This window comes from Ixodes scapularis, unplaced genomic scaffold, assembly GCF_016920785.2.
Source record: "Ixodes scapularis isolate PalLabHiFi unplaced genomic scaffold, ASM1692078v2 PGA_scaffold10__122_contigs__length_95168666, whole genome shotgun sequence".
Classification (NCBI taxonomy): domain Eukaryota; kingdom Metazoa; phylum Arthropoda; class Arachnida; order Ixodida; family Ixodidae; genus Ixodes; species Ixodes scapularis.
In genome coordinates, this window is record NW_024609836.1 from 19,690,397 (window position 1) to 19,711,591 (window position 21,195).

General features: G+C 45.2%; 2 protein-coding genes across 4 annotated transcripts in view; one reads left to right on the forward strand and one right to left on the reverse strand.

Moving 5' to 3' along the window:
- LOC8042669 (BRISC and BRCA1-A complex member 2) overlaps positions 1-17,139 on the reverse strand; it is a 29,605-nt gene extending 12,466 nt beyond the window's left edge. The window contains exons 1-6 of one of the 2 annotated variants that reach the window (XM_040218127.2): positions 16,891-17,139; positions 16,660-16,736; positions 16,493-16,584; positions 14,502-14,690; positions 2,023-2,097; positions 289-389 (exon numbers count right to left, since the gene is read on the reverse strand). In XM_040218127.2, the coding sequence (XP_040074061.1) occupies positions 289-389; positions 2,023-2,097; positions 14,502-14,690; positions 16,493-16,584; positions 16,660-16,736; positions 16,891-17,003 (647 nt within the window). In that variant the 5' untranslated portion in view covers positions 17,004-17,139. The remainder of the gene's footprint in view (positions 1-288; positions 390-2,022; positions 2,098-14,501; positions 14,691-16,492; positions 16,585-16,659; positions 16,737-16,890) is intronic. The other variant, XM_040503731.2, reaches the window with a different exon arrangement.
- Positions 17,140-17,377: 238 nt separating this feature from the next.
- The window catches only part of LOC8042674 (probable inactive tRNA-specific adenosine deaminase-like protein 3), a 33,011-nt gene continuing 29,193 nt past the window's right edge, over positions 17,378-21,195 (forward strand). Inside the window, exons 1-2 of one of the 2 annotated variants that reach the window (XM_029966728.4) lie at positions 17,378-17,585; positions 17,668-17,781. In XM_029966728.4, the coding sequence (XP_029822588.2) occupies positions 17,549-17,585; positions 17,668-17,781 (151 nt within the window). In that variant the 5' untranslated portion in view covers positions 17,378-17,548. The remainder of the gene's footprint in view (positions 17,586-17,667; positions 17,782-21,195) is intronic. The other variant, XM_029966729.4, reaches the window with a different exon arrangement.

Genomic DNA, 21,195 nt, shown 5'->3' on the forward strand with positions numbered 1-21,195 from the left:
CACAAGACTACCAAACCGCAACCTGTCTTTCGATTTAAGACACATTCCATTTCTCTTTTAGGGGAAGTTCTCGTGTGACCGGGAGGGTGGGTAGGGGTGGGGGGGTGGGGGGGGTGGGGGGGGAACTGCGAGCCGCACTTTGTGAAGAGCCGCAGCTTGGCCACCCCTGGTCTATAGAATGCTGAGAGTATAGACAAATAAATAAATTTCTCCGACATACCATGAATTTTTTTGCGTGTCGCACTGGTAAACACAGCACGGTGAATAACTGGGAAAGAGAAGACGTACTCTTCAACACGTGGTGAAAGGAAAAGCTGAGGCAAGATACGGCTTCCCTCGGGGGTCTGGAACGTCACTTGGAGGATGGCCGTGTCTTCCGACAAGTTTTCCTGGGGCCACAAAAACAGCTCTTGAGACAAAGTACCAGAAACAGCAGCATATAATACATACACAGCACAACACCATTAACACAAAAAAGCGAGCGGCAGTTTTGTTTTTCTTTCCTCAGAATTGAAAGGTCATTGTCAAAACTACTAGTCTGGTGGCAGATGTTCATTTGGGACACTAGCCTAAGAAGTAAAATTAGCCCTTTTGAAGTAAGATGCGAAGAAGTGATGGTGTTTAGTTGTACATGAAAAGGAGATGTGAAAGATTTTTTTTCAATCACTCAATTAACGTGGAATACATTTTAGTGCTCAAAACACAAGGACACAAAGACGAGAATGTGTTCTCGTCTTTGTGTTTTGAGTGCTAAAATCTGTTCCAAGTTCCAAAACCAACTAGCCCAATAGTCTACTCCACTCAGTTAACTCAATTCAGAGCAATGTTTGAGTTGATGCTGCTTCTTATGCATCGCACCACAAAAACAAGCAGTCGGAGCTGAACGCACGAATATTGGGGAATTGATTGAGGGTCTCTGCACATTCTTATCCAGCTTAATAAGGTTTTGTAGAGTTACCTTCTATTACTAGTATAACTATTTGCTTTGAGAATGCAAGGTGGCATGTTATACTGAAGTGTGTGTTACGTGTCACACCAAAAACCCCGGGGAATGTGCACATCCACACTCTAGGGCAGGCAGGAGCTTAAAAAAATTTATAACTACTGAAACCTATTCAACACAGACATAACCATGTTAGTATCTTCCAGCAAAGAGTGACAACTGTTCAAAAATACAGTGGCACTCACCACAGAAAAGGAGAAGGCTTATAATAGGAGTTTGAAGGGGAAAGGTGCACATACAGCTAACGCGCTTTGAAAGTAGGCAGTTACAAAAGCCGTTGCCTTTTTGCCCTCCGGCCTAAATCTACTGGCCGAAATATGCAAAGCCATAACAGAGAGAAAAAGGAATGTTTCGTGCACCCTAATGACAGGGACCATAGAAGAAAGTCAAAGTGTATGTACAAACAAACTATTATGCTAGATGTACCGGGTGTTTGGGAGCAAAAAAAAACTGAGGATTTCTCATCGTAAAAGTGATCTATGCATCGCTCAACACTCTGTAACTTTTGAATCAGATAACAATAAGTTCCGAGAATCCGCCATTTGTTCCCAACCGCCAGCGTAACATTTGGCCGGAGACTAAGCATTCAACAAGTACCGTAACAGTTCTTTTTGGCAGTGATAAAGACACGGCTCTATTTACTCACAAATACCCGGTTCTTGAAACTAATATACCCTCGTTTGCCACAAATGACGAGCTTTATGCCGAAAAAAAGTAATATGTATATAGTAACCCACTACTACAACAAACATCCATTTTAACAAATGTTTGGCATATTAATAGCTCATTATAAGTGGACTGCCACCGACGCTAGCCAAGTATTATCTTATATACAGGGCGTTTTATTTTTAACGGTTGGTTCTGATAAGTTGGGCTCTTGTAAATAGATTGCACAGTAGATGCTCTAGAAGCAGACGAGAAAAGCAAGTGCAGAAAAATTGAGGTACAAGCCCTTTGCAGTCTATCTATGCTTAACTGAGTAAAGTCTGTGGAGCGATCGCAAACGCAACATAAGAAACCTTTGTGAAGACTGGAGGGAGCCTGGAAAAGTCGACCGGCAGTGTGATCCAGAACCGAACTGCGCTGCCAGGGTTCTGCAACGAGAACCAAGGGCACACATTCACTTTTGGGATGGCGAGCAGCCACCAAGTACTCTGGCGGACTATAGAGGGGGCGCAATGGCGGACAAAAGCAGGCCGCTTTCATCGTTCGGCAGGCGAAGCACTTTAGATTTATTACATTTCGGCATGGAATCAACAATTTATGTGAAAGCAAAGCGATTTTTATTTATCTATTTATTGATACTACTGTCTCCTATTTCAGGAGACGTGGTAGGAGTGGTTTACAACATATGGTACACAAAAACAAGAATAAAAAACAGCACGTAACAAGCACAAGGATATTCATTCTAGCTGATCCAAAAACACACGAAGGATTAAACATGTGAAAAAAAAAAAAGAAAAAAAAAACAGTGTTATACAAAGACTATCTTCATTGCAAAAAATTAATAAAGGAGCATCAGATATACAAGAATCACAAAAATCGCGGAGTTTATTAAAGAAGCTTACTAGAATGGAAAGTTGGGCGAGTTGGTATGAATTCATTTTGAAAAACAGCGCAAATAACACACGGACAAGAAGGAGTGTCCGTGTTTTGACAGCGCCTCGTCCTGTGTGTTCTCTCCTTCTTGTCCGTGTGTTATTCGCGCTGTTTTTCAAAATGGATTATGAAAGAAGGACGACTCTGGTGATGCTGTTATTATATCGCTTGGCAGGAAGTTCCAGTCGTGAACAGTCCTTGGAAAAAAAGAATACTTAAATGCATTAATCCGACAGTTGAATTCTTTGAGCGTTTTGCAATGATAACTTCGCGTGGGATAATTTTGAGGTGGGGGTGAAATATATTTAGAGATGTTGATTTTGAACCGGTTGTTTAATAGATTAAATAGAAACTTTATTCGCGTAAACATGCGCCTATGCTTTAGTAAGTTCACCCCAGAAAGGGCGTACAGTTCAGAGACGGGATATCTTCACTGGAATTTATTATGAATGAAGCGTAAACTTTTTCTTTGAACATTTTCAAGGACATTTATGTTGGTATTTGTAAACGGACCCCAAACCACCGAAGCATATTCTAGGATGGGTAATATAAAAATTTTATAGGCTGTCAATTTGTTATCAGAAGAGGCATGCTTTAAATTTTGTCTTAAGTACCATAACTTGGATAGTGCTTTGCGCGCACTAGACATAATATGAGTGTTCCAGCGTAGGTCATTCGATATAATGACACCCAAGTATTTAGAAGTAACTTCGGCTAGTAAAGTACTATTAATGGAATAATAAAAAAGAGATGGCTTAATTTACGAGTTATATGCATTCGAACACACTTCTTGACATTCAATGACATCTGCCACGAGTCGCACCAGTGCAACATCTTGGACAAGCAGGTGTTTAGTAGAGTCTGGTCACTTATTTTATTGACTTCTGTAAATAAAAGGACGGTGAAAACCCCTTTAGACGGGTTTTAAGGACGGTGAAAACCCCTTTCTACTGGTCAGTGTGTAAGAGTGACACGGTGGCAGAATAAAAAGAACTATACTTTTATCTATGCCTTTTCAGCTCAATTCATACATTTGGCCAAAGCCAGACTTTTGGTTTAGTTTAGGGGTACTCAATTTTGAGAGACGGAAGGTATAGAAAATCCTGGAGCCCCTTTGTAGCGTGACGAGCTATCGTAAAAAAACAACTAAATATTGTCCGAAATTACGGACAGTGTGCAGGTGAGCTGGTGGAAGCTCACAATGATGATTTTAACCCGAGACTCGGGCTAAAATCATTGTGGTAAATATTGTCCGACGCGCTTCGGACGCCGTCCTCGGGTTCACGTATGAAGAAGACGATAAATGACAACGATAGGTTGGTAATCTTCTGTAGCCAAGTACAAGTGGTTTAAGGGTCGAACTCCTTGGGACTGCCATCACAAGTCCGAAAACGAAGTGAAGGAGCTCCATCTTGGCGCTTCCTCTGAGACAGAGTATCGAAGCATTGCGGCTGGTTGCGCACCGCACCTTGGTTGTAGCGGATCCGCCAGATTAGTCTACAGGCAACAAAACAATGGTCCAAGTGCAGGCAAGCTAGTGGCAACATTCTTTTCAGACAGCAAGAGAGAGCGCGGTTGCAGCAGTTGTTCGAGAAGCCTTGGGAGGGTGACGGCGAAATACGACCAGACTACACTTTGGCAAGAAACGTCGTCGACGGTGGAGAATAGAGTTGTTCAGCTAGGCATGCATTCCGATTCATAGCTTGTTAGAGAAAGCGCGCAGATGATGCATACACGTAACGTGGGCAGCACTTGTTGGATTGCATGAGCGACCGTCGTAGCCGTTTTGCGCTGAGCATGAGAGATGGCGCAGCGGCCGTGGTGCGAGAGAGGAGGCAGTGGGGAGAAGGCGAGGGAAACGAGGTCGCGGGGAGACGGCGAGGCTTGGCTATACCAGCGATACCGCCAATACCGCTGCGCGCGAGTTAGTGAGAGGATTATGTGTTTTTAGAGAGATTGCTCGTGACCGAGACAACCAGAGGTAAGGTATGTCACGAGCTTATTATATTTTACTGTATTTACTTGCACAATGAACACACTTTTTTTTCCAAAAAATCAATGCAAAGTTGGGGGGGAGGGGGCATTCATTACGCAAAGTAAAATTTTTGTGTCCGTATTTACTCACATAATGAAGGGGCCTTTTATCCTAAAAAATCGATGTAACTTCTTATCTCAACTTCTTATCTCTTTGCGCGCGGCGCGCGACCCCGTAACCAAACTGGGCTGTGCAAAAAAAAAAAAAAAGCTCCTCTTTGTTTTTTTCTTAGTTCCGTTGGTTTTTTTTTTTTTCCGCCTTTCTAAAGCTGTTTTGTTTGCTTAGGCGTTGCTTAGGCAAGGGCTTTTCGGCTTATCTTTCCTATCGCCTTGCGCGCGGCGCGCAACCCCATAACCAAACTGCGCTGTGCAAAAAAAAAAGAAAAAAAAAGTTCCTCTGTATTTTTCTCCTATTAGCCCCGAGAAGTTCGCGTGGCGCCCCCTCACGGCGAACCGGGGTGACGTCACGGCGAGGAGAGAATTTTTCTCCGACTCGCCCCGGTCGCCCTGTGGAGGCTGTGACGACGCTAGCTGTCGGCGCGCTCGTTTCTATTTAATCTTTTCTTGGCGTGTTTTCTGTAGGAAGTGTAAATTTTTATATGTGCCTTTATTGAGGTATGGCCTGTAGCTACAGGCGAAACTTCAACCAACTATTGAAGCATGGTTGACAGGGCAGGCAACGCATGAATCGCAGCTGGTATATGAAAATAAAGAAATATGGCTACAATTGCAGGAGCATCACTATAGATTTACATTTCGCACAATACATGCTGCTGATGGTCTGAATGAATGAGCAGGTTATGTATACTATTTTTTTTTTCGTATCTCTGTTTTTAAACAAGATCGCCGAAGCAGAAAAGCTGCATGTTGTTCGAGCAACATACTAAATACAGTCTGAGCCATGGGGAGAGTATCACAAGTACGACAGCCCAATTGCGGGGGCAAAGTAAAAAAACAAGATACATTTATAATATACATTGCTCGCATTTGACCTTTGTTGGATTCGGATAGTATTTTAATGGACTACATAGGTGGTATCTGTGAACTTGTTTATATCAACCCTCGAGTAATGTATAAAAAACATAAACGAAGGTGTCTACCTCGTTATTAGTCCCTTAAGCCCTAAAATTGAGATTTTACTTAAATCGAATTGTCCTGAAGCTAAAATATCAGAAGCTTTTCTCACGCAGACTGTCGCCCTTCACAGGTTCCACATTTTCTGCTACTAGTGCTGCACCTACCACTGGACAGACGTTCGAATGCTTGCTTTTACTCCTGTTTTCCTCTGCTGTCAGAGAGTCCAGCTGTAGGGAGTGTGAAGGCTGAGGAAGCTTTTGGGGACCTGCAGCAGTGTTTCTTTTAATTGGAAATGACAATTCAGACCCAACGGTGTATTTTCCGAATACCAAAGGCTGGAATAAAGAATGTCAGGAAAAAGTATAACCATTTCAAATTACGGCACTATTGCTGTGCATATTTTTGGCAGTTCAATACATATAATACAAGCAACTGGGGGCAATTCAGCCGTTTTTACTGCTACCAAACAAACTAATTTCCAGTAATCGTGCATCTTCTAAGAAATATGCCTGCATAAGTGTATAAACTATATAATTAATTCACGAAGAAGCTACATTTATGTAAAACAACGCTATTCAACGAGCACTTTAAAGATCATCAGACGTAGGGCCTTTAAAACATATGCGAACCAGCGCATACAGAGTGGCAGCGCAGAGTCGGGGTCGCGAGCTAATTTGCCGACCTCCCAAAGGCCCATGATATAAATGCCAATTCAAATGCCTTGAAAGCGGGATGTAATATCGTCCTAAATCATGAACATGCAAGGAACGGAATTCTAGCGTCTGAAACACTTGCGCCACCGCTTCACCGACCCCTCGCAAGATTGCCGTGTGTCTAGCGGACGGACGAGGAGGTTCATCGGCGGAATTGCCTCCGCCGATAGCTTTCAGGATTTGTTACCCAATTTGGGACAAGGGACAAGCAGGCTTATAAAATGTACGGAAGCACGTCAATATCGGCCTAACTCAACGTCTTGTACACCGGGTAGACGAAGTCCAGCTCCTCGAAGAGCTTGCGACACACAACGCCAAACCAGGAAATCGGTGCTGGGAAGCGAGCCGATGCGAGATCGCGGAGCGGAGTACTCCCCCTGACGTCACGGTACACCTCACCCAATCAGGGCGTGGCGACCGCAGCGATGCTTGTGTTCGCTCTCGGGGCTAATACTTCGTTTCAGCTTCCATCCGAACCAGCCAAAGGCTGAGGGACGGTTCGCAACTTCGAGAAGAGCATTCCTACGCACCACAAAGTACCGTATTTACTCCCAGAATGAACGCACTTTTTTTCCCGAAAAATCGATGCAAAGTTAGGGGGGGGCGTTCATTACGCGAAGTAAAATTTTTGCGTCGGTTATTTACTCGGATAATGAACGGACCTTTTATCCTGAAAAATCGAAGTAACTTCTTATCTCTCTGCGCGCGGCGCCCTACCCCGTAACCAAACTAAGCCCTGTTAGTTCCTTGGGTTTTTTTTGTTGCCGCCTTTGCAAGCTGTTTTGTTTGCTTAGGCGTTGCTTAGGCGAGGGCTCTCCGCTTATCTTATCTCCTTGCGCGCGGCGCGCGACGCACGACCCCCCCCCCCCCCCCCCCCCCCCGTAACCAAACTGGGCCATGCAAAGAAAAGAAGAAAAAAAAAAGCTCCTCTTTTTCTTGTTTTCTTTCTCAGTTCCGTGGGTTGTTTTTCTTTTTGCCGCCTTTCGCAAGCTGTTTCGTTTGCTTAGAGGGCTTCTCCGCTCCTTTGTTACCTCCTTGCGCGCGGCGCGCGACCTCCCATAACCAAACTGCGTTGTGGAAAAAAAACAAAAAGGAAAAAAAAGCTCGTTTATTTTTGTTTTCTCTTAGTTCCGTGGATTTCTTTTCTTTCTTTTTGCCGCCTTTCGCAAGCTGTTTCGTTCGCTTAGAGCGCTTCTCCGCTTCTCTTTCTTACCTCCTTGCGCGGGGCGGCGCGCGAACCCAAAGTCCAGACTGCGCTGTTCAAAAAAAAAAAAAAAAACAAGCTCATCTCGCATGTTTTTTTTCTTGCTTCCGTTGGATCTTTGCGAATTTTTTTAACGTCTTTTGCAAGGCGTTTTGTTCGACCACGCTGCCCATGCATTCGCGACCTCGCTGACCTCGCTGCACCAGGATAGAAAAGTGCGTTCATTTCGCGCGCGTGGGAGGGGGGGGGGGGGGGGGTCAAAATTTTGACCTCCGAGTTGGGGGTGCGTTTATTACGCGAGTGAAAAAAAAAAGTCGAAATTTCGACAGCCGACTTGGGAGGTGCGTTCATTACGCGAGTGCGTTCATTGTGCGAGTAAATACGGTAGTTCACAAAAGTGATTTCTTTTAAAATAACTGTTTTGTGCGTAAAAACTGCACAATGTTCCAGATGTGTACTGCTGAGAATGATTTGCAACTAAAGGAATCAAATCTCTGAAGTTTATGTTTTTATTAATATATGTAAATGCATGTGGTTTGGTGAAAACATGTATATCTGCTGGCAACACTGCTGCAGAGCTCGGTTTTTCTGCGTGATTTCGTTCCCGCAATCGCCGAATCATGTGCTTCGCTGCCTTCCTCACCGAGTTGACCGAGTTGCTTCAAAACGTCATTTCGCAAAGGCACGTTTGCGCGTCAGGCGCGAGAAGTCGTGATGAACGTCCACTTTCAAATTCGGCAGGAGACTCCGGCCGCGTCGTACCGCAAATGCGTTGTAAACAAGCAAAGCGTCCGGGCCTCAACTATTCGGATACACGGCGAAATCAGGGCACCCCTTTACCTGCCGATCACATTGAACGCCAAGAAGCTGGTGGAAAGGACTGTGCCTTGAGTCCTGGTATATCCAAACAATACAAGGAAACATCAACGGCCGGGTCATCGGGGACCTTGCAACGTGTACTTACAACTCGAAACTATGCCGAACAGGTGGAAAGCTCGGACACAGATGCTAGCGGCCAGCCTACGTACTGACATCCCCTATGATTAAGTTTCAGAACGTGAAAGGGCACTTTTTCAACCTGTAGCAGACGATATCGTTGATACACCCGAAGCAGACGAAATACTCGGCGAACGCGGGCGGCGCGGCCGACCGGCGGCGCAGCGGAGTGATACGAAAGTGCAGGCGAGATCGCGTGACCTATTGCCGGCGTGTGATTGGCTCCGGCCACACGTAGCTTTGGCTGCGCTCGGACGGAAGCTGAAACGAAGTATAGTTCCGTGTTTTTTTGTTTTTTGCCGCCTTTTGCAAGCTGTTCCGTTTGCTTGGCGTTGCTTAGGCGAGGGCTTCTCTGCTTCTTTCTTACCTCCTTGCGCGCGGCGTGCGACCCCGTAACCAAACTGCGCTGTGCAAAAAAAAGAAAAAGAATAGCTCCTCTGTTTTATTTTTTCTTAGTTCCGTGGGTTGTTTTTTGTTTTTCTTTTGCCGCCTTTCGCAAGCTGTTTTGTTTAAGCTCCTCTCCATGTTTTTTTTCTTGCTTCCGTTGGATTTTTTTAAATGCCTTTTGCAAGGCGTTTTGTCCGCCCACGCTGCCCATGCATTCGCGACCTCGCTGCACCAGGATAGAAAAGTGCATTCATTTCACGTGCGTGGGGGGAAGGTGTCAAAATTTTGACGTCCGAGTTGGGGGTGCGTTTAATACGTAAGTGAAAAAAAAAAGTCTAAATTTTGAGAGCCGACTTGGGGGGTGCGTTCATTACGCGAGTGTGTTCATTGTGCAAGTAAATACGGTAAAGCTAATACTGCTAGGGAACCTACACAAAATAATGTGTGAACACATGAATGCGTGTTCATGCTCACTTAAAGTGATGCTGAATGAAGCAAAGACTCCGATTATTGTTTGTGCAATAATGACAACTCGTCCGACTTGTTAGCACGACCAATTTTTCGCAGGTGGTAGGTGAACTGCAAAAGCAAGGTCTCGGCATCATTAGTTTCTGGTGGATGGAAGAACATACTTTCATACCCATCAATACACCATCGCGATCTCTCTTTGATAATACTGTTTATAGACCCGTCAACCCTTTTTTTACACGTCCAAATATTCGCGAGTTTGTTCATTAATAAATGGCCTAAAACTGCGCTGAAATTATACAAATAGGAGCGTGCGACAAACATTGCTTCGTTATATCCAATATTTTGCTACTCCCGGACGGGTTACAAATAGGCTTGACTGTACCTTTGAGACTCAGAGATGGCAAGAGTCATCAGCCAGGTGGGACACAGATTCAACCGATGGGCAACCAAGACACTGCTGCCTACCAAGGGAAGAACCCAATTTATCTGCCCAAATATCACTCGCGACCAAACTGTGAAGCATAAAGCTCTAATTGCATTGCGAGTGCTCTGCACGCTGGAAGAATTTGCAACCCTTATTACGTTCGAAAACCCACAAAAGCCACGAAAATGGGCTCACGCTTGTTCCATGTGCTTCGACTGGCACATGTGCAGTGGGTTCCAGTCACATGACTTCCTGCTAGACCTCTTACCCAAATGCAGTAAAATGCAACCCCATGCAATAAAACAGTTTGCCCACCAACTTTCGTTGCTTTCAGAGGCTTGGGGAGTTAAACCTTTTAAATGTGCCAGCATTTCTGAGCAAACCCCATACACTTTTGCATCTGGGGCTTGGCTTGTAACCAACGAAGCAGGCGGGCATGCATTCATCATATGCCTACTTCGATTGCGAATACAGGAATGATGTGCCTAACAAATGCGATAGAATATATTAGCTTCCAATTGACAAATAGAGTTGCCAAGGTTATTATTCAAGTTCAAATTTTATTTGTTGTCACATCATTTTAGATGACAACGGGGGACTCGGACAAAAAGCTGCAAAGTAACAGCTAGACGAAGGTCCCAGCCAGTGTTTATATACATATTATTGATACTCCTAAAGTGAGAGAGAAACATTTGAATTGCAGTAATTATACAACAAAATCCGTTGATCGGTCACCCGGGAGGCCCATCTGCAGGAGTAGACGGTTAGATAAATAAATTGTGCGAATTGGATTTAAATGTGATAACGGACCTTGCGGAAGGCGACAAAAAATAAATAACCTTATAATTTGTGCGGCAGCTGCTAAGCAGTTTTAATTAGTGATGGACCGAATCTGCCAAACTTCAGATTTGGCAAAGTTCGGCACATGCCGAACTTTTGCAGGAAAGTTCGGCAAAGATTCGACAAAAGTTCGGCAAATGTGTGCGCACACGCGAGAACGCGACGGAGCCGACGGAGCCTTGGATTGCAAATAGACGCCGTGCAGTGGTGCAGTCGTGCGGTTACCATCGTGCAGGTTGGTACAACCAGCGGTTACGGCGCGGTGTGGGGTAAGGAACACGGTAACTGTGCGTTTGTGAGCGAGTGTGGTTCTCTTCAATATTTTCTGCCACAAGAATAGAAGATCGACCAGTAATTTACGTTTTCGACTCACAAGTGAGACATTGGCCGACAATTACTTTAAAGCTCTCCTCGCAATTATAACAATTCTGTTTTCGGCTCCCAAGTATTGTTTGTGCGAAAACAAAATCATATTCCTTTTTCAATTGGTGTTATTTCGCGATTTTAATGTATCTGCATAAAACTGACCACAGAATTATAATGCTTGACATGCACATCCGACATTCACTTTCAGGGGTGGAAGCGGGCTAGAGCCTTTTGTATCAGGGCTGGGAGCAGCAAAAGTCCTACTTTGGAGCAGTTTTGGAGCAGTAAAACGCTCGCTTTAGAGCAGCTCGGGAGCAGCAAAAATAAGTTTTGTAGCCGTAGAAGTAGGTTTTGCAGCAGGTCACAGAGGTCAAACAAATGTCTAAAAGTGATTTGTTGTTTCTAAATGTGAAAATGTAGCAAAAATATATGCATGCACATCCCAGAATAATTTTCAAGCAACATACATACACATTTTTCTATTTCTATTGCATTGAAATATGGAATGTTGGCAATTTATGCACAGGAAAGGCTTTGAGAACCATTCCGGCAGCAGGCAGAGTCATGATAGACTTTATATGGGAGGCCCCGACAATAAAAGCCTAACTTGAGCCACGCCAGTACAAAACCGTCTACTTAATAGACCAATTGTAAACATGTATCCAGAAAACTAAACCACTGCAAGGAGTCAGATAAACTACCTTCGCTGACTACAGTTTTTGTTTAATAAAGAATACACATGTTCAATCACTACTTAAAAAGCCCTATATCAAGTTTAGTAACAAAATACAAGGCTACTGACATTTGACAAAAATTCAGATGCAAAATAAAATGTGTATTTTATATCTTTAGACTACCACAGTCACTCGTACATATGCAGCTTTAAGCATCGACTAGAAGAGCAACGCAACCTTATGTACTCCATAAAATGCTGTGCATTGCGTGTCTCCATAAAAAAAATTAAGGTACCACAACATGTTTCAGAATAAAGCAGTCCTTGCTGACCTGTTTTCATTAAATACAAATGTTCTTAATCCCTCTTCATAAAATACAGTAATCCCTACACCCAAGTTAACATACAAAGCTATATCTAATTACTTTGGATGGAAAAATATATTGTCTTAAAAATATCACAGCCACTAATACATATGCAGCATAAACACTGACTAGAAGAGCCCACAGGCTCCATGTTCAAAAAAAAAGGGTTGTGACTAAGCTGAATCTGTGTAATTTAGATACAACTGAAGTTCAAAAGGTAAGGGCGCAAACGAGCTGGCGGTGGTTAAACATTTCGATAAAAACCCCGAGACTGGAACAAAAAGGGACGGACAAACACAAAGTCTCAAAGTTCACCTTTTTTTTCACAGTTTGAAGAGCAGAGTCAATTTCTTTTATGCGCTCGAGTACTTTGGGCAGTTTAGAGTTCACATCTCTTAGCAGGAGGTGCCCACTCCCCACCTTGTCCATGTCCTTAACTGCCTCATCCTTGCTTATGAGTTCTTGTGCACTCAGTAGAAGTGCTTTAAGAGAAGACAGTTTGAACGAGACTGGAAATGAGATGTAGCTGATCAGGCGCTGATCCCTGCGGGGCAGGCTGCCTTCTTACGTGACAAAAAGCCCACCAACTTCTCCCTACCCTACCCAACCCCCCCTCCCCAACCAGAAACTTATACGAGTAGAGTGGCTATAGCAAGTTAAGGTGCGTTCTTGACAGGAATCGGCAGCGCGGGAGTGTTGTACGGCATTTCTGATGTAACCCCCACTCCTCCACGCTAAAGGAAAGAAACAAAAAAGTGTGTAGCACTGCCAATTAACCAACTCCCTTAAGATCGCGGGTATTGTTTTCGCCAGTGGTTTGACGGCGGTAGACAACACACGAGAGCGTGCACATTCGCGCACACAATGATGGTTTTGGTTTCGTTTTGACAAGACAAATTGAGCTCGAGAACGGATGTGCCTGTGCTCGCGATTCTTCACGGCTAAGCGTCCAAATATGGTAGGCTACCAAATAACAGGTAAAGCTAGTAAAGACCACTTACTTCTGCTCATGTTAATGGCCAAGGTAGCCCACCGGTGCCGAGGCACCAACTCCCACGATCACGGCAAATCGGGACCACGGGCAACTGCATGCGCGCTCCAACCGCGCCAACCAACTATGCCCGAAACCAAACCGATGTACGAGAAAAGAGTCAAAGTACAGGCTAGCTGGTGGAAGTCAACCATTTCGTCGTTTACCCTGAGACTGGTTTTTTTTTTGAAAAACCCCCCAGTCTCAGGGTAAACGACGAAATGGCAAACCGATGTGTTCGTATATAAACTCTTTGTAGTAAAAAACGACATCGCACTCTCGATGAACTAAAATCGACGCCTCGCCCTGAGGTTAGACATGGTTCGGAGCCCCAGTCGAGTTGGTACGAGTCACCCGCAGTGACACCTAAGCAAAAGTACACACCTCATGGTGGCCCGTGGCCAACCGTTTTCCGCTAAATTTAGAGAAAACACAAAAAAAAAAAAAAAAGTTGAAATTGGCGTTTTGGAGCAGGCTGGCGCAGGGAAGTGAATTGGCGCAGGGTGGCGCAATTGGCGCAGCGCTTCCACCCCTGCACTTTCTATCTTTCGAAACGTTTGTGTTTGTCCTAACACCAGAAACAGGCATTTTAAAGGTTAAAAAACGAGACGTTGCGAATATGGGACGCACACTCTCATGCAAAGCTGACGCGAAGTGACTCAAATCGGAGAACATGCATATTTACAATATTATTCTTCTCCCTTCTGGTGAAGGCTCAGCAACCGTTGCTTTCGTTTTCGCACACAAAACGGTGACTCCCAGAGAAAGCAAGAACGCAGCGTTATTGCCTTCATTTCAGCAATGTACACACACATGCAGGCTTGTGGTGATGATGCCTCAAAACCGAAACTCTCGTAGCGTGATTCGTGACTGCGCCACGCTCGTTTCTACCCAACCTCGTTGTCACGCCACTTCTGCAAGGAGTCACTAAAATTGCCAGTAAACACACAATAACGACACCGATACAATTATCTTGCAGAATTTCACCTTATGTAATAAACATGTTGCATTTAAGTTAAGAAAAAAAGAAACAAAAAACCTTTTTTTCGCCAGAAAAAAACAAAATATCAACGAGTCCGGTAACAACATATTTTTGCCGAATCTTTAGAAAAGTTCGGCCAAAGTTCGGCTTCGCCGAATCCCAAGATTCGGCACCGAACTTTCGATTCGGCAAAAGTTCGGCCCATCACTAGTTTTAATAAAGAAATGTTCATGTGGTACAAGATTGGGAAAAACACAATTACATTTGAAGGACAATCGGCACAGAGATTTGAGCAACAATGTTTTTTGGACAGCCTGGAGAGTGTGTGGGCCCTTACCTTCCTGTTTAGGTGGACCTGGATGTTGGTCTCTGGGATGTCGGACTGGTGCACAAGAGAGGAGTACTCAAACTGGAGACGGGGAAAGTCGTCCAGTAGGGAGGCCTGGTGCTTGCGGTACTCGTCCAGCATCTCAAACACCACCTTCACCAGGGCCCCGTCGTCGTCTGCATCCCAGTCCCAGAGCCCCTGGAGACCAGAGCGAGACCGGTCAGGGGACGTGGGCATTGAGACGCGCTCAAAAGCTGGTGCCACGAGCGACCGACACAGAAACACTTCCACCGGTGAAATGGAAAAAATTGCCAGTCTCTTTTTAATTTCCCAAAGGCATCCAAATGCACAGCACTTGAAGGGCCTCATCGCATTTCTTCTGCGGGCACAGTAAGGAGGCCACTGAAGGACACGCTGCCAGCAATTTGTAAATTTATAAAGCCGTCACATGACCCAACGTCGTGTCATGATGTCACACAATGTCACAGACCAAGGTGAAAGCCAAGATGGCTTTCACCTGTTGCATCCTTTCATGTTTGATTTTAAAATTTGATTTAAAATTTGAGCAGCATGCTTTCCTAGCCTCAAAGATTCTGGCAGTAGATCAGCCACGGTGTAGAGCCATTGGAGATCACAGTTCCAACACCATCATTGTGTTAGGAACAATAATGATTATCAGACTGCACACCCATAGAGGATTAAAATGACTGCCTTGTCGCTGTTTTCTTTATACACTTGTTTCTCTTGTTTTATTAAAAAAGCAAGCACGCTGGCAGCGCGATGTCATTTAAATTATTGTTATCACATCAGGTCAGGGCCCAAGTCTTATACAGAAATCAAACGTAAAAATGGCACTGCAAAACTGAGTTTATGAAAAGCATAGAGCAAGAGGTGTCTTCTCTTTTAAATCTTGAACCCCCCCTTCCCTTTCCTTCCTTTTCCCCCCCCCCCATCTATCCAACTTTGGCCCTCGGCCTTCCCAGTGTCGGCTATCTGGCCCCGTGCTTAAATGAGTTTGAGACCACAGCACTGAGTAATGGGAATTTGAGACGAACGAGACGAAAATATAATAAACTCGGCACATACAAAAGATGGGCACCAGATAGCAATATCATTCATGTCCCTCTGCACAAAAGCAATATTTGTGCATCATTAACTACCAACGTTGAATGTGTCGTGTGTTTGTGTCGACTTGTCGACGAAATTGATGTGAGTTTCTGCACAAGTCTCTGCACATAAATGCAGGAGGTCCACGTCGCAATATCAAGACGATGCAAATAAATTGCTTCGTCCAAAGTGGGCCAGGCTGGATGCATTTGCACGCAGTGCCTTGCACACTGATCTTGAAACTTAACGACCTGCCAGTTTGTCGAATGACAGTTCATCAATACATTGTTTCGTCGACACTGCGATGATTCATAGACAGTTTGTTTTGTCAAAGGGCTTCTACACGTTTCGACAAAACATCACGGACCCTTTCGGGCCGCACTTGCGCTTTGCTTGGAAAATGTTGTGACTGTATTGCCCGTTTCGCAGTGTCGAAATTGCAATGTTTATCCGTGTTGTGATGTTCCGCGACGACTGGTGGCAATCAGTTCATCGAACGGCGTTTCATCGACAGATTGTTTCATCGACAAATTGTTTCATCGACAGCTCAGATTAGCTTTTTTTCTGTAATAACCTGCATCATCAGACTGTCGCCGCGCAACAGCGTGTATGGGTGGGTCAGGTGAGTTAACCATTTTTTAATGAACCGCCGCAGACTGTCGCCGCGAAGCGTCGTAAACGGGGGCGCCCGATCGGTTAACATGCGCCCCAGTGAAACACGCGCGACGAAATGTCCCTACAGTGAGTCGACGAAACAACGTTAGTGTCGACGAAACTTGTGTCCATAAAAAGTTCTCCACGAAACGTAATTCCACGAAAAAAGTTTCAACGAAACGATAGGGACCCCGCGATGACAGCGTCACTCGGCTTCGCCAAAACTGCTGGAAACTCACGGGTATGTCCTCAATCTTCGGCAGGAACGACATGTCGTCGAAGATGAAGTCTGGTGGGAACTCCGGCCTGTGCGCCTGGAAGATCACCTCCCCTTTGCGAGAAAGAGAAGGAAGTGCCTCGCATCATTTAAGGAACGTAAACGACGGCACAATCGACGTCAACTTACATGTCACCGACTGGCCAGCGTAAGGCAGTAGCAGTTTGAACCGGTCACAAAACTGCCTCGTACCATCTCTGGGTCCGCTGCAGGCGAAAGCGGAGTGACGAGTTTAACTCAAATGTAAACCACATTAGGCAATTAACGTTTCTCTAAAACAGTCCGCGCAAAGGTCGTCACCAGCGAGGAATCTGACTATCTGACATTTCTACGGGCCGAGAGGTATTTGTAAACACTCACCCTTCGCCCGCGCTAATGACACGAACTGCATGCGTGGTTTTAAGGTTCTGTACTGCGTACTCAAGTAGTGCTTGCAGGTAATTTCGAACGTGAGGCGCAAAGGAGGAATACATGTTTCGAAAATGTGTGCGTTTAGCAATCTTGCAGGCGTTCAGCTACAAACACTCCTGTCTGCTCCCGCTTGGCTTCCGCCGCAAGCCGCCTTCTAACAAATGGAAGTCGCCATTTTGAGGTAAGGCACCTGGTGGAAAACTACAGTAGTCAGAAAACTCGCAACTTACACATAATTGTTACCAGAAATAAGTGGTAAGTATTATACTTATTAATAAAATTAATTTAAATACTGAGCAAACAAACCAAACGAAAGCAGGTATTCGTCATATCTGTCATATGACCATTTTTGACTCAATGGAGTTGACAATTTTAACTCCTTGCTCGCCGTCCCTGGTTCCCCTGGCTCCCCTGGTTCCGTCTTCCCGAGCACGTCAGGCGAGTATGTGCTTTGGTTTGAGCGGTTTGAGCGTCTGGTCAAAACTCTGGTTTGAGCCGTTTGAACAATCATCAAACTCAATTTCTCTTTTTTTTTTTAGGTTTAGTTAGACTTTAGTCAACACGCTGACTGTGAGCTAGCCCGTAATGTAAAGCAAGCAACAAGGCCATGGAGAAAAAGAGAAAAGCCACGGCAGAACTTTTGGGTAAGATAGCATTTTCCGAAGGTTTGCGGTGAAGACGTGAACTGGCCAAATGTGCTCAAGTTCTCTCCTTGTGTCAAAAAAGGTGTCGAGCCAACCAACGACGTAAAGAAGCAAGCCACCGATTCTAGCATGGAGCTCCAGAGGTCTACGTTAGAGCCCATTCTAGCAGATGAATATCTTCGGACTGTTGACACAGGTATGGCACAAGTGATCCTATGCGGGGCACAAGTTCGTCTGCTTCTTTTGCAGGGGTTGTGGTGACGTCAGAACGCCGAGCTCCGATTGGCTCTGATTGAAGGATAGGGGGTAAACTTCAAGGCAGCTTGCTGTGAGGTCTACCCACTATCCTCCAATCAGAGCTCGGCATCTGTCTGACGTCACCACAACCCCTGCTCAAGAAGCAGCTAGACGAACTTGCGCTGCGCATACTCCGTTCACCCTTAAATGTTTGCGCTTTTATTTCTTTGTTTAGATGTGGTCGATGTTGTGCTGGCCGCCCAGAAATACTAGCCTAGATTAGCGTTTCTCGGCTGCAGGCAAAGGAGTTAAGAGAACTAATTTTAAAACAAGTGAACCGATTTTAAAATTGCGTCTGGTGGCGGTCTGTGAAGCTCTATTGGAATGTTGTCACGTCATGAATTTGTAAGAAGCAGGACCAGTTCGTAGCACTATGGCTCTCTTGTGGAGTTACTTAGTCCTGAATGTGACTTGGCGGAGAGCGCTCATAAGCTGAGACTGCAGCCAAAGCTACAAGTGCAGTCGAGCTAGTCCACTTTGATTTCTAGAGCGAGCGCTCGATCGTTCTGTGAAACAACGCTTCAAAGCAGCGGCCTCGAGCTCTCGTGGTTGTGACATTGGCTGCGGTCTCAGCTCTACAGTGCTTCTGTAACGTGCATTCCACACCATCGAGATCGCCATTCTTTGCAGACGTTAGGTAGGAGCTTGATATGGAGGGTGCGGGGACCTCTGTCAGGCTAACCGCCACTTCTGGGTACTGACGGTTATTTCTACTTACTGGTGCCCTCAAGGCACTACTTCTGCGGTGTGAAACTAATACGGTGAAGCGAATGCTCATGGCACATAAAATACTGGCATGGCCACAAATGATGTTACGGGTAAGCTATGTATAGACGGTTCCAGGCAGCTTTACATGGGCGCCGCAATAACCGACCTACGGTTTTTGTTTCCTCTTACTCCGTTCGCTTCACTTCATCATTACCACAGCAAAACAGGTTATTGCCACTTTAGGTGCTACTGCGTTCTTCTCCCCAGCATAGGCCTCTGTGGACGCTTGGCATCTCGGTAAAACAAAAGAAGGTCGACTATGGCGGCTCCATCTGGCGCTTGTTTAAAGCATCTATAGGCCATAGGGCACACAGTCCTCGGATATTACCGCTAGGCGAGATTGTCACGCGTTGACACCACCAAGTGGCAAGGCTCCAACTACAGTACCCTTGACCGTGCAAGAACTTTTGACGTCGCGAGCGCGATGCACATTGCGCTTCACGCTGGCCGACTTTGAAGCGGGGGGTGGAGAGCTCGTGCTGTCGTGAGCTCCGCCTTCAGCGCGAGCTCACTGGCTTCCGCAATGCTTTGATTGTGCATGCCTGCGCGTTTACACTTGTGTTAGCAAAGGCGGAAAGCTCGCGCTGAAGGTGGAGCATGCCCGATGTGCAAAAAGAAATTCTTTCTGGCAGATTTCTCTCCTACTTCCTTCATTTCTCCCTCCAATTTTGTTCTCACTTCTTTATGTCCTTCTCGCACCCCAAACCTGAACAACAGGGATTAGTCAGTATGGCAAAAGGTGCGTGCTCGTCGGATCAGTCCTATGTCTATCTTTAGCCACATGATTACGCTTCCGTCCATACACACGCGGAGGAAGGGGTCAGGTGATGAAAGAGAGGTGGTTGATTGGTTCGGTGAGCGCATAGCTCCCACAGCACTGTCGGCTTAAGGGTCAACGAAAAGTTTTCTTTTTTATGTAGGGCCTGCGGCGTTCAGCTGCTAAGTGCGTACTGTAATATCCCAAGAGATGTCCCGCCCCCGAAAGATAGCCCACCTCTGTTTTTGGCATGATTTGCTATTTGTTCTGAAACACCAAAACATAGCCCACTTTTAGTAATTGCAGGGCCCTGACCAATGGTGACCTCGGCAATAACAGTGTTACTCAACCACGGCGGGAGATAATCAAACATTGCTTACTGGGAAGGACTCTCGTTTTCGGTTCATCGCCCCTTCCTGCGATCACAAGTTTCAACAATCACAAAATCTAAAACAAGCATTTTTTTTTTCTTTCTTTTTTTTTTTTTTTTATGGGACGCCGAAAGGTAGCCCACACCTTATTTTCATCTACTTTCCTATAGATTTTGGGTGCACTATCTCTCAAGATATTACAGTATTCTTATTTTTTTAATGCGATGGCATTATTAAGCTACTCATCTCAGATTTTTGTCTATCTGGTATCTGGCCTCCTAATGTGCAGTAGGTATGCACAGTAAACCATTTCAGCTCGGTGTTTGCTCCCCACTGGACCGCACGTATGTGGAGCGCCGGTATGCACTCCTTCACATTTACATCCTCTTCAAAGGACCTGACGACCTTGACGTCGTCTTCGGTGTCGTCGCCTAGAACGTCCTCTAGGACGTCATCCTAAAGTTTGTCCTTGAGGTCACCCTAAATGTCGTCTTGGAGGTGAGTCTAGATGTCACCTCTTTCGTCTTCCTAAGAATGACATCTAGGACGACCTCAAGGGCGACCTCTAGGGTGATATCAAGGACAAGGATTTAGCGTCGTCCTAAAGGACGATGCTAAATTTAGCGGGGAGTTCTCTGCTAAATTTAGCGGAAAAATTGACATCACGACCAATGCACTGATGCAGTTTGGTCGCTAAATTTGGTGGTGTGTAAAGCTACTCATCACAAATTTCTGTCTATCTGGTATCTGGCTGCCTAATGCACAGTAGGTACGCGCAGTAGTCCATTTCAGCTCAGTGCTTGCTCCCCATTGTGCTGTACGTATGCAAAGCGGCAGTACGCACTCCTTCACATTAGCACCCTCTTCGAAGAACCTGACGGCCTTGACGCCGTCCTCGATGTCATCCTGGAGGACGTTCTTGAGCTCGCCTTAAATGTAATTCCTGATGTTGTTTTTGACGTCGTCCCAGGAACGACCTTAAGGACGACCTCCAGGGTGGTATTAAGGACGACAAGAATTTAGCGTCGTCCGACGATGCTATATTTTAGGGGGGTTTCTCCGCTAAATTTAGCAGAAAAATTTGTCACAACCTATGCACTAATGCAGTTACTCCCCCAAAATTTGGCGGTGTGCAAAGATAAATGCTATCGCATTCATAGATGATTGCCCCTGTGGTTTCTACAAATTCGCGTCAACCAACAACTTGCTGCCCTGTATTTATTTTTCTTTCATTACGCACCAAGCTAGGTTTTCGCGGAACGATGTATGTTGAAGAGCACAGATATGTCACCAACAAATGACGACGACTCGCACGTAGTGATGCAAGGATAATACTATCGATAATGGAAGCCAAATTTATCGATTGATAGTGAAAAAGCTATAGATAGTGCTATTGATAGTAGACTATCATAAAACT